This window comes from Lynx rufus, unplaced genomic scaffold (genome assembly GCF_022079265.1).
Source record: "Lynx rufus isolate CCGP_SWC_20201006 ecotype Redwood Valley unplaced genomic scaffold, mLynRuf1.p SCAF_3, whole genome shotgun sequence".
Classification (NCBI taxonomy): Eukaryota; Metazoa; Chordata; class Mammalia; order Carnivora; family Felidae; genus Lynx; species Lynx rufus.
In genome coordinates this window covers 166,897,855-166,910,392 of record NW_025814845.1, presented here as the reverse complement: position 1 = coordinate 166,910,392, position 12,538 = coordinate 166,897,855, and the positions used below count along the sequence as shown (strand labels likewise).

Below are 12,538 nucleotides of genomic sequence, written 5' to 3'. Positions count from 1 at the left end.
AAGGAGGAAGCCGGTTTTCTGAGAAAACTCTGGAATCCAAATTTCCTTCTTTTCCTCCTCCCCACCTTTTTGTCGCTGTTTCCCACCCTCTAATCTTTGCAATCAGGGCTGCTACTCAACCTATGGACCCCATCCACAAGTAGGAGGTGCATCGCCCCTTTAAGGGGCAGGCCCCTGGCCTCCCTGACCTCGTCCCGCCCCCTCCGGGGCCGCACTGCGCCTGCGCCGAGCACCGGAGACCTGGGGTTGGGCAGAACCCAGTTCCGTGCAACTTTCAAGTGAGTTGCAAACTCCGCCCCGAGGCCGGAGCCGGTGGCCCAGCGCTCTGAGACCTCGGGGACCCGAACGAACGAAGGCCTTGACCGCAACCCGCTGCCTGGGACGCAGCAGCGCCGCGGGGAGAGTCGAACAGCTGGTTCTCCGCAGCAGGAAGTGCGGGTGGGAGCCGTAACTGCCCCGGCAGCGCGGCGAGGCGGCAGAGCGCGCCCGCCCTTACCGGCTCCCTAGTCGGTTTCTCCGAGCCCCGGCCTCCTCGCCTCAGCCCACGGGTCTCCCCATTCTTCAGGCTCCCCGCACTGCAGATTTAGGGGGCGGCCGGCTCCGCCTCTGCCAAGGGGCAGCCGGAGCGCCCCTCTGGTTCTCGCCCTTCCGCTGATTACCCCATCCCAGCCCTGCGTGAGCGTCCCTCTAGGCATCCTGTAGGGGTTCTCCCTTCGTCCTGAGGCTGCGGGATGGTGTCCTGGATGATATGTCGCCTGGTAGTGTGAGTATGGCCGCTTTCATACCCCCTCTACCTCCAGGTGCCAGGCCGCCCTTGAGGTGGAAGATGGGAACATCTGGTGGGAAAGGGGCTTTTAGTGCCCGCAAGGGTTAACGGACCTTCGGGCCTACCGCGTGGCATCGGGCACCCGTGCCTGTACTCTACCCCCAAAGCCTTCTTGGCTCATGGCGACCGCCCTCTCCCCGGCCCCCCGCAGTCACATACACTGCAGACAGGAGTGTGGGACAGAGGACCTCACACCAGCCTGCAGCCCCTTGGCAAACAAAGTGTTGTGGCACGTTGTGGGCGGAGATTTCAGGTGCCTGCTTCCTGTCTGAGCAGTCACATGACTCACCACCCTGGCCTCAGCCTCCCCACTCTGTCCTACCTTTCAGTACTCCAGCACCTGGCTCCAAGATCCCTGTCTGCAGCCTGGCAGTGCCAGGTCTGGTGGCCCTGATTGCGTGTCCATGGGAGGGGACAGCCTGGCCCTCTCACCAGCTCAGAAGCCTGCTTCCCACCTACCTGCTGTGTGTGCTCCCGCTCAATAATGCACCCATAGGCCACTGGTGCAGGCTTGGGCAGGCTTGGACTGTTTGTAAACAGCAGGGTGGGGAGGTGGCCTCCAGGGCACTGACTCAGGCACAGGTTGTGCAAGCCAAGCAAGAAGAACAGGGTAGGCCCTTGCTACTTCACACCTTTCAGGGAAGTGGCCACCTGGTGTGGGGAGGGAGGGCATGATGCCCCTCATACTCCCCCTCTGTTTTCTAGGCTGGTGTTTGGGATGCTGTACCCAGCTTATGCTTCCTACAAGGCTGTGAAGACCAAGAACATACGTGAATATGTGAGTGTGGCTGTGGGCAGGAGAGCTTGGTTCAGGTTGGACGGGATGACAGTCAACCTTGGGGGGTATGGTAGGCCTTGGCAAGGTGGGGACGGTCTGACCTGGCCTCCCCTTCCTCCAGGAGCATAAGCAGGTGCGTGTAGAGTGGGTGTGGTTGGAGGGCAGGCTATGGGGGTGCCTGTGCAGAATCTTGTGGGTGAAGCTTCTTGGGGGTGGGTACAGGAATGAGTGGCAGTTTCTCAGAGGCACCTCTCTAGGGCCAGCCAGGTGCCAGGAGAATGCAGTAGGACAGGCTCTCTGGAATCTCTGGGTCAGCCTGGGACAGGGGAGTTGGCTCTGCAGGCTCAGCTGTTGGCCTCTGACACCCCCACCCCCACCCCCAGGTGCGGTGGATGATGTACTGGATAGTCTTTGCACTGTTCATGGCAGTGGAAACCTTCACAGACATCTTTATTTCCTGGTATGCATGCAGGGGGTCTGTGGGCTGTGGGGAGATGATGGCCCACTCTTGGCCCAGCTCCCTGGCTGACCTTACTCCCGCTGTGCTCTGACAGGTTCCCTTTCTACTATGAGATCAAGATGGCCTTTGTGCTATGGCTGCTCTCGCCTTACACCAAAGGGGCCAGCCTGCTTTACCGAAAGTTTGTCCACCCATCCTTATCCCGTCATGAGAAGGTACCTCGGGGGGAGCCAGGGAGGGAAACATAGGGGTGGGTGTGAAGGAAAGAGCCTTGGACTTGGGGTTCAGGACGCTGGGTGAAACCTGGGTTCTAATCTGACTCCTGCTGCCCTTCAGCTGTGGGACCTTGATAGAACCTAGCCTTCTTCCTCTTCTGTGATAATCAAATGGGGGCACAGGTGAATGAGCATTTGAAGGTGTGAAACACCAGCTGGAAGTTGTGCTGGGGATGGTGGGAGGAAGCTGAGCGTGGTCATTCACTGAAGCATGGGAATGTCTGCTCTTGGTGTGGTTGCTAGTGCACTGTAGGCAGGGGTGGGCAGGGAGGCATGGCACGCACTGGCTTCTCTGGGGCTGCAGAGGAGGAGTGACTTCAGTCTTCAGGTGTCCACCTGAGCTCTCTCCCCTTCCCAACCCCTACAGGAGATTGACACCTGCATCGTGCAGGCCAAGGAGCGCAGCTATGAGACGATGCTCAGCTTTGGGAAACGGGGCCTCAACATTGCTGCTTCGGCTGCTGTACAGGCTGCCACCAAGGTACCTTGGGCCCCAGCCCTTCAGCAGTCCTCCCAACCTCGTGCCTTTTGGGCGAGTCCAGCTCTCTATCAGGGAGCTGAGAGAGAGCAGCTGACCATGCCAGGGAACAGGATGAGAGGTGACAGTGGGGTGTTGGCAGGAGCGTGGAGCAGGAAGTTGACTTCCTTGGCTGGGACAGTGACTGAGTGGTTGCTCCTGCTCTCTGGGCCTGTTTCCTGTTGGTGCCACAAAGGCACGGGGCTAGAAGGTGACTGGGTTGCTTTTAGTTCTGAGGCCTATGCCCCAGTGATTACCCACCAGTCAGCCCTTGATTTTCCTGAGTAGCTGCCCCGACTCAGACCCCTTCCTACTAGGATCCCCTGCCCCATTCCTCCAGGTGATACAGTGGTTCCCCATCACTTGCAGAGTCAGGGTGCACTGGCCGGAAGGCTGCGGAGCTTCTCCATGCAGGACCTGCGCTCCATCCCTGATGCCCCTGCCCCTACCTACCAGGATCCCCTCTACCTGGAGGACCAGGTACCTTGCCGCAGGCCGCCCATCGGTAAGTGGACAGAGAGATCCAGAGCTGTTCCGGAAGGAATGCCTCTTCCATGCAAACTGTGGCTTCCCTAAGGGTTAGAAGAAGGTATATCTTTGCCCTGGGCCTTCAGACTATGGAAATGCCCAGCTTTGCCTCCCTGGCCTCCCTCTCCTCTATACAGGGTATAGGGCAGGGGGCCTGCAGGACAGCGACACTGAGGATGAGTGTTGGTCAGATACAGAGGCAGTCTCCCAGCCACCTGCCCGGCCCCGAGAGAAGCCTCTGAGCCGCAGCCAGAGCCTGCGTGTGGTCAAGAGGAAGCCACCCATGCGGGAGGTCAGTGGCAAGGAAGGCGCAAGGGAGGTGGGCTGTCCAGGTACTTAGCCTACACCTCTCAGGTTGTGCCTGCCCTCTCCCCGCAGGGCACCTCGCGCTCACTGAAGGTTCGGACAAGGAAAAAGACCATTTCCTCAGACATGAACAGCTAGGGTCTTCAGAGCCTGGCTCAGTCTTACCTCTTGTCTTGTGGAGCACCGGGTACTGTTTGGAGGGGACCTCTGGCTGCATGTCTGACCTACCTGCACCAGCTGCTCAGGCTCTGCCCCCTCGGCTCCTGCTGCTGGCTAAGGGCTGGGTGCTGCCCAGGCCATGCACAGGACTATACCTGTAATGTACCAAAGCAGGCTGGGCCCAGGATTCTATTTATTGTCTTTCTCATCCTTCTACCTTCCCGGTGTGTGGGACAAGCGCCCTTCTCAAACCTCTGCAAATGAAACCAAAAGTCCACCCAGCTGTGTTCATTCCTTCCTGTCCTTCAAAGTACTTGACAGTTTCCTCCAAGGCCTGTGTGTGTGTGTGTGTGTCCGTGTGTGTGTGTGTGTCCTGGTTGTATGTTTTATGTTGGTGAATGAGGTCAGGTTTATGCAAGTTTTGGTAAATAAATACATAAAAGTGGTCTGTTTGTCCTGGTTTGTACTCCTGGTCCTCATAGCACATATTATTAAACAGCCTTCTACAGGCCAGTCCAGGCCTAGGATGGGGGCTCAAGGGACAGACAGACTGCCAGAGGGGCCCAGTCTAATGGGGGAGGTAGCCATTGACATATAGTTGTAATGGGTCAAGTACTGTCACAGGAAATTCTTGGAGACCTCTGAGAACATAGATGGGGGACAGAGGGAGTAGGTGAACAGCCCTAAGAGGGGTCAGAGTCTAAGAAGACTGCAATCAGGAGATGGGGTTAGATCTTGATGGGAAGTAGAAGCCAGTGGGAACAGAGGTGTGGAGGGAGCTTGGGCAGCACAATAATCCCATGGGGACTAGCTGGAGCTGTAAACAGACAAGGCCTGGGGAGGCCAACTTCCTCCATGGGCCTGAGGTGGTCTCTAGGCAGCTCTGGGGACATTGAGTTCCTGCAAACACCCAGGATAATGCAGAGAGCATTGCACCTCTTTGGAGTGGCCGTGAGAGGGCAGCAGTTGCCAAGGTCTGGGCTGCCCCTAGCTTCCAGGTCAAGGAGGGCGGGGTTGGGAGGCTGGCCAGAGCCCTGCCCTACAGGGGCCTGGCCGCTGGCTGGCTGGCTGGCTGGCTGGCTGGCTGGCTAGCTGGCTGGAGAGACGATGCAGAATGCTGGCCTGGCCTCCAATGGCTCTTTCTGCTGTTCCTTCCTGTTGTTTGTGGTCATTGGTCCTGTCTGCCCCCTTCACGGAGTCTCCCCTGTCCTGAGACCCAGGCTTTTTGCCAGAGCTTGCTCTACTCCATCCCCTCCTCTAATCCCTGGGGCAGTCAGTGCTGGCTTTGCCCTCTCCTGCTCCTGCTCCTGGGTGCTGGTCTCACTGTGGTGTCCCGGGGCTGCTCCCCTTGCCCACCCCATGCCTGTTCTTCCTTCCCACTTTTGATTAAGCAAAGAGGCGGGTGGGAAGAAGGGAAATGGTGTGGTAACCCGGAGTGACCTGAGGAGTGTGGATTAACTCTTGGTGTGGGGATTATCCGGGTTTTATTTGGGGAAGGCACTTAATCGGTCGGGGTGGTTTAGCTCCTCACGTATTGGTGTTCAATGACTTCCTATGTAGGCATTCCCTTGCATCATGGTGTTGCCTCATTTCTTCATTTCTTCATTCAGAAAGTCTGTTGAGCATCTATCGGGTACCAGGCGTGTTTCCAAATACTCAGAATGCAGTCTAGGAATGGCTAGCACCTAGAATGTGACTCCCCAGCAGGTGCTGCTCTAAGCCCCTAACACATTCACTTGATCTTCATGACAATCTCCTGAGGTAGGTACTATTATTATGACATCCATTTTACAAATAGGAAAACAAGGCACTGAGAGGGCAAGTGATTTGCCTGAGGTTACACAGCTAATAAGTGGCAGAATTAGGCTTTGAACCAGGCAGTCTGGCTCCAGAGTCAGTGCACTTAACCACTGTGCAGGACTAAAGTAAATGAGACAAGAAGAAGGAGGTAAGTGTGTAGCAAACATGCAGTTGTGTGTGTAGTTGTGTGTGTAGTTGTGTGCCTGTCCTTGTGCTGGGCATTTTATAGGGATGATCTCCTTGAATCCTCCTGACGAGCCTGAAGGGAGGGGTTAGACCCATTTCACAGATGAAAAAACAGAGACTTGGAGAAGTGAAGCAACTTGTCCCCAGTCGTGGCTGCCTGTGGGTGGTGTCCCTGTTTCCTGAGGCAAGCTTGCCCAGAAGTTGCTGCGGTAGACGTGGAATGGCAGGATCCACACTCCCGAACTGGGGGAAGCAAACAGGAATGTGTGATGAACGGGCAAATGACACAAAAACTCCGAGGAAGGGGAAGGCCTGAAGTTAAAGGGTGTTGAGGGAGCTTTCATGGGAGCTGGAGCTTCACCTGCCCTCATTCCTAGAATGTGCTTTGAGTGGGGAGCAGGGTCTTTTGGGCCCCTAGGCTGAAATGGTGACACTTTCTCAGGCCCAAGATCTCCACCTCCACCCCCCTCCCCGCCAGCCTCTTTGCTAGCCTGGCTGCTCTGCAGCTCCTGCCTTTTCTGACTCCAGAGCGCTCAAGTTCATCACATCAGCCTCCAGGCCTTTGCTCCAGCTGTATGACTCTCCTGCCCTCTGAACAGTCTTTCTTTCCTGGCCCCCCAGAGCCTTCCTTTGAGACCTGCTTTCTCCCAGAAGCCTTCCCTGACTTGCCAACTCCTCTTCAAGCTACTAAAGCTCCTGATCTCTGGCTGGCTCACCAATCTTGGGCTCACAGTGGGCTGCGTGGGTGTGCCAGTCCCCAGCTGGCCTCCCTTAAACCTGATTTGCTTTGTAATCCCCACCTTATCCAACCGGACTGCCTCATACCTCCATGCCGTTCCCCCTGACATGATCTTCCGCCTCTACTCAACTCTCTGTCCTCCTCCTATGTGCCCTGTGAACCTCACTCAGACACCACCTATCCCAGGAAGCCCTCTGTGAGCACGCCCCCCTGCCTCCTTAGAGTTGATTGGTCATCCAGACCACACCATAGCTATTCTTACACGAACCTCTCTGTTTTTGCCTTGAGCACATCCTATTTTCTCCCCCAATTCATTGTGGCTTCATAAAGAACAGACTTGCAACTTATTCACTTTTGTATCCAGCCTGGAATAAGTGGTGGTTTAGCCAAAGTGAAATGTCGTCGTATGTGTGTGGCTCAGTGAAGGCCCACTTATTCTCTGACTTGTGAGCTCCAGCATCACTTCCTCCGTGAAGCTTCCCCCCACTTCCCCAGGGTGGGACTAAGAGCACCTCGTACTCATTTGTTAATATGCCAACTCCAACAGTCACCCCACAGTGCCCAGCACAGGGCCTGACATGTAAGAGGCCCCAGTGAATGTTTGCTGGTAAAAGAACAAAGGCACTAAGTGAGTATAAGCTCCTTGAGGGCAGGGATGGCCTGTGCTTTCATCTTTGTGCACTGTACCTCTTTGTGCCCATCACAGAACCTTGAAAATGCCAGGGTCTCTACAACACATTTGCCAAATCGCTGCTGCTGCAGTTATACGGGTTCCAAGACATCCTGAGGCCAGAGGGGAAGGGGTATTAAGGAGAATTCCAAGTTCTGGGGCATTTCTGGCCAAGCATACACGTGATCCTGAGACTAGAGCCTTGGGTGTGGGCTGGGCTTCCCTCAGAGCCTGCCCTGTCCCTCTGACAATCACTGAGACGTCTGCCTTCTTCGACACTGCTTCCTTCTGCATGGGGGGCCTGGCCCTAGGGCCCCCTAAGCTCTGGCCTGCCCATAGCCCTCAACCTCCTATTATCCACTAGTATGCCCAGGTAGGATCAAGGCTGGACTTCTGCTGCAATTGACTTAGGGCACAGATGTGCTGGGCTCCATGCTGAGCACCCAGTAGGGAGATGAGACAACCTAGGCCAGCCCCCTTCCAAGAACATACCTCTGCTTGGCCCCGGTACTAGTCCCACTCGGTTTGTGCCCAGGGCTTACTCTCTGGCGTCTCAGTCCACCTTGCCTGCTCGAGGGTCTCCTCCATTGCCTCCCAGTTGCCAGGTGCGTGTGGTCCTGAATTCCTGGCCTCCTCTTTCCTGCCTCTGCACTGCCCCACCTTCTTTTGGACCTTAGACGGCTCCCCCCTCTCCCTGCCTCTTCAGCCCCTCTCAGCCTGTGGCCCTTTCATGTCCTGGTCCCCCTTCCTGCCTCTGGCCTCCAGGTGCACTTGGCCCCCTGCTGTAGTCTTACCGCCACTCTTGGGCTGCAGATAGTTAACCTCTTGTTTCAACACGGCCCTGGCCCAAGCTGAGTTGGGGAGTCTGGGCTGGCACTGCCCCACCCATAAGGGGGTTGACAAGAGCACCCAGGCTCTCGCCCCTTGTCCCTGATAAACATCAGGGATAATGGCTGGGTAGGGGGCAGAAATGCCGGCAGGAGGATGATGCCTGCTGCTCAGGAAACCCTGGGGGCCAGAGCCTGGTTGCTAGGCAGAAGGTCTTGAGCCTGGGGTAGAATGAGGTAGCTTTCTCTACTAGGGTGGTTAGATGCCGGGAGGGGAGGGTGGGGGAGGGAGGATGGGGCACTGGGGAGGTGTGGGCTGAGAAGAGGAATTAGGTCAGGGATGTGGGTGGGTGGGCATGAGGGGAGGGGGCATCTACTGTAGAGCTTCCTCCTGGCTCCAAAAGCATTTCCACACTTCCCTTCCTCTCTCCCCCTCACCCCAGGTCCTGGGAGAATTCTCCCCGGTATTCCCCCTCCCCCATGCCCCCCGGTCCAGGCTTTGCCACAAGGGTGGGGGGCAGAGTGGGGGGAGGCCAGCCTCAGCTGTCTGAAGGATGGAGGGGCTGGGGAAGTAGGGCTAGGTGCCCAGACGGCCGCGTGTGTGGGAGGGGATGTCCTCAGATGCCCTCCACCCGGCAGTCCCCGCTCTGACGTGGGTGCCCCCCCCTCTCCCCGCCCGGATTAGTGGCAGCTTGGCCTGACTCTCCGGGGCTCCTTCCCCCGCCCCCGCCTGCTGCCCTCCCCTGGGCAGGGGGCTGTTCCACCCGAGGGGCACTGTGCTTGCCCAGGTAAGGGGCTCTGGGGACAGCGTGAGGGCAGCTGGCTCGTGAGTGCTGCTGTGCTTGTCAGCATGAATGTGTGTATCAGAGTGTGTGTGTGTATGTGTGTGTGTGCTCTTGAGGGCTCTATGTGAGCCTGGGGTGGGCCAGTACGCATCTGGGGGTGCTGGTCAGCTTGCCTTTGTCCACGAATTCAGCATTGTGTCCCCGCGTGTGTGGCTTTCCTTCTGTGTTTGTGTCTTTTGTGTGTCTCCTTAGATCTTCTCCGTCCTCAGGCACAGAATAGCCGGCTATAAGGGCTCTGTGGGCCGGTGGCATGGGCTGTGAAGCAAGATGGGGAGCTGGGTGAGGGTGGAAAGGGCCTTCTCCCCGCACCTCCCTATAACCCCCTCGGCATTTCAGGAACCTATTCTGAGAGTCCTGTTCTAGTCCAGAGACTGTGACCTAACAAGGCAGACAAGGCAACTGGGGGTGAGGTGGGGGGAGTTGTCTGTCATACTCCCCTGGGACAGTCCCCATCTCCTTTGGGATGACAGTGACAGGCCCTCAGCACCCAGGACAACCCAGAGTCCCACCCTGCCCTTCCCAGCCTCTTCTAGGCCCTAAGCTGAAGGGCCCAGACTTCTCCCCCCTAGACTCTCCGACCAGCTTTGGCTGCCAGAGGACACAGATGGGGGACCACAGGCACACCCCAGCCCCCCATCTGCATCGTGGAGCCAGCCTGGGGGAGGGTCTGGGGCTTGGGATCTTGGCATTGCAGTCTGCATTAGACCCTCCATGATCATATTCCTGGGCACACTCAGGTCCAGGCCACCCCTCAGGGGAGCTGGGGGAGGAAGGGAGTGTTAATAACTTAGTCATGTAAACAACCCCTACCAGCCTGCCCTGCCACAGAAGCGGCCTCTGGGGGGAGGTGGAGGGGCTGAGTGAATCTATGCCAACATGACCCAAGTCCTGCCCAGTGCCCCTTCAGGACTCCTCTTCTTAGGCCCCCTCCTCTTCTCCCCATCTGGGAAAAGAATTCCTGCCTTTGTCTCTTGGGAGGAAGGCTTGCTCCCAGCTCTTCATGGCTCCCCTCTCCAGGGATGTTAGTGTGACTTCGAACCAGGCTAGAGGCATCTGAGAGCTCATCCCTTGGTTGGGATGGGGGTGGGTGGGGTGGTGCTGCCTCTGTCCTAGGCCGGGTGAAGGCAGGCCAAGGACGGCTTCCATAGGGTGGCAGGGGAGCTGTGGGGTGAGAGGTGGGGGGGCCTGAGGGGAAGGGAAGCGCCCGTTGGGCGTGTGGGTTTCTATGTGTGTCTGAATCTGTCTGTGTGTGTTTGAATCTGTCTGTTTGTGTCTGTGCTCTGGAACCACCCCCGCAGAGGAGCCGGGATGCTTCCTCGGGTGGAGGGTGCCCTGCTTTCCCATTTCCTCTCCTCCTCTCTGCTCCCTCCCAGGAGCCACTCCCATGGGCTGCTCTCCAGTGCTGGGCCTGGAAGCACTAGGAACTGGGATAGGGCAGACCCCCAGAACACCAGGCTGGAGCAGGTGTTGGGGCTCATGTGGTCCCACCTCCTCTCTGGACACTTGGTGAAACCTAGGCCCATAGAGCAGGGACAGACCAGAGCCTAGGTCTCCCAGAACTGCTAAGGCAGGACACGGGGCCTGCTACTGGGACTTGGAAGGGGGCTTTAGTCAAGAATGGTGAAGAGCAGCTTGGCCAGGTGAGGATGAGGTAGGGCAGACCTGGGCCACGGGGGGGGGGGGGGGGGGGGTGTACCCATGTGCCAGAGCTGAAGGACCACAAGCAAGTGGTCCAGCAGGCACAGGGTCGGCTGGCGTGGGTCAGGAGCCCATCACTGACCCGTGAGAACCCGACTGCCCCTGCCAGCTCTGGCACTGCCCCCTCCCAGCCGCCCCGCCCTAGCACCCCGGGGGGCACCCCGCCCCACCATGGCCTGGTCCGGCCCCTCCCGCCCTTTGCTCCAGTTCCCGGGCTTGGCACCTATAGTGGGGGTGCTGCCCGCCTGCCAGGCTCCGGGGCCGGGCCCACGGGAGGGTGGGGCGGCTGGGAAGCTGGCACGCTGCCCCGGGGGAGCCTCTCTCGGCAGGCGCCCGGGTGCCGCGGGGGGGAGGGGGGAACAAAGGGCTCATTCTCCCCGTGCGCAGCCGGTGGCATCGCCGGGGCGTTGGCGGAAGCCCCCAGGGCCCGGGAGGGGGCAGGCCCAGGCGGGGCCTCCGAATCACGGGCTCCTGTTTCCCGCAGGGTGCTGGAGGAGGAAACCGGCGGAGCAGCTTCCCCACTCTCAGTTGCGCGTCTGGCGATGGCGATGAGAGGTCTTGCTGCGCTGTCCGCCGCGCTCTCCCTCCATTAGCCGCGCTGCGCCGTGCTGCGCCCTCTCTGGTGCCTCTCTCCTGGGACCCGGGATCGGGCCCCCCTTCCAGGCACGACCCCCTCCCCCGGCCCTTCGGCCTTTCCCCCGACTCGGCCGTTTCCGACCCGGGGCGCACGTTCCCCCCGGCCCGGCTCCCACTCTCCCTCCGGGGGCACCCGCTCCCTAGCCCCGGCCCGGCCCTCCCCGCGGCGCAGCACGGAGTCTCGGCGTCCCATGGCGCAACCCACGGCCTCGGCCCAGAAGCTGGTGCGGCCAATCCGCGCCGTGTGCCGCATCCTGCAAATCCCGGAATCCGACCCCTCTAACCTGCGGCCCTAGAGCGCCCCCGCCGCCCCGGGGGAAAGAGAACGCGAGCGCGCTGAGCAGAGAGCGGGAGAACGCGTCCTCGCTCGCCGGCCGGGAGGCCCCGGAGCCGGCCCATGGGGAGCGGGCGCCCGGCGCCGGCCACGACGACCGCCGCCGCCGCCCGCGCCGCGCCCGGCCTGCGAAGCCCAGGTAAGGGCCGAGAGGGGGCGCCAGGGGCGGGCCTTCAGGGGATACTCGTAGCGGGGCATTTCTGAGGCAAGCTTGGTCTGCACGCAGCGAGTGAGTTCCCTGTGCTTTTCCAGTGTGCTTCTCCGGGCTGGGCCACAGATCTAAAAGTTAGGATGCCAGACAGGGCTGGACTGCGACGGAGCGGTGGCCCCAGAAAACCCGAGCGACCTCATGCCAAGGCTCTCTGGGCTCCCTCACCTTTCTCCTGGGGCTTCATCCAGCCGGCAGAGGGGGCCGTGCTGGGAGAGCGCTGCGGCTCTGGTGCCACCTGTCATCCTGGTCCTTTGCATGCACGTTCAATTTTCCCTCCTTTGCCTCTCTCTGGGGCCCAGCCCGCTTTCCCCGCCTCCTTCCCTCCCCCTGCCAGGCTGCAGTTACCAGCGGCCGCCAGCGGCCCTGGCACTGCCTGCTGGACTGGAGCGGCTTGACCCATCCCAGCTGAGTCCTCTTAATCCCCCTCTTCAGTGCTGGCTCACTCCTTCCCTTGGGGGCAGTGGTGAAGATCCCAGCCCCCAGCAGTTGCCCGGGGACTCTGCTTCAGAAGCCAAGAAACTGTACAGAGCTGGGAAGAAACACACTAGGGGCTGCCCAAGTGTAGGGAAAGATACCAGCCAGCAGCCCTGCCTGGCAGCTCTCCCCAGTGACTCTGGCCTGCCCTGCCTTCACTTCCCACCCCTATAAGCTTGAGTAGGGCTGAGGGGTGGGTAGGCAAGCAGTACCCCCAGATCCACAGACTGCAATGTGGGAAGAAGCCTCTGAGACTCCCAATTTCCAAG

At 59.4% G+C, this 12,538-nt stretch overlaps 2 protein-coding genes across 2 annotated transcripts; both read left to right on the top strand.

Moving 5' to 3' along the window:
* The first annotated feature begins 256 nt into the window (after positions 1-256).
* Positions 257-3,912, top strand: REEP4 (receptor accessory protein 4). The gene is made up of 8 exons (XM_047091946.1): positions 257-763; positions 1,532-1,604; positions 1,988-2,064; positions 2,159-2,279; positions 2,707-2,820; positions 3,226-3,361; positions 3,522-3,676; positions 3,763-3,912. Exons 1-8 carry the CDS (start codon positions 732-734, stop codon positions 3,826-3,828), a joined length of 774 nt encoding a protein of 257 aa, XP_046947902.1. The 5' UTR covers positions 257-731; the 3' UTR covers positions 3,829-3,912.
* A 7,453-nt stretch (positions 3,913-11,365) lies between these two features.
* HRURF (HR upstream open reading frame) lies at positions 11,366-11,632 on the top strand. Its single transcript, XM_047090770.1, has one exon. It carries the CDS (start codon positions 11,442-11,444, stop codon positions 11,544-11,546), a length of 105 nt encoding a protein of 34 aa, XP_046946726.1. The 5' UTR covers positions 11,366-11,441; the 3' UTR covers positions 11,547-11,632.
* Positions 11,633-12,538: the final 906 nt, after the last annotated feature.

Coding starts and splice junctions, on each gene's coding strand:
- REEP4 (XM_047091946.1), top strand. CDS start 732: ATGGTGTCCTGGATGATATGTCGCCTGGTAGT. Junction 2,280..2,706: donor CCTTATCCCGTCATGAGAAG/GTACCTCGGGGG, acceptor CAACCCCTACAG/GAGATTGACACCTGCATCGT. Junction 3,677..3,762: donor GGAAGCCACCCATGCGGGAG/GTCAGTGGCAAG, acceptor CTCTCCCCGCAG/GGCACCTCGCGCTCACTGAA.
- HRURF (XM_047090770.1), top strand. CDS start 11,442: ATGGCGCAACCCACGGCCTCGGCCCAGAAGCTGGTGCGGCCAATCCGC.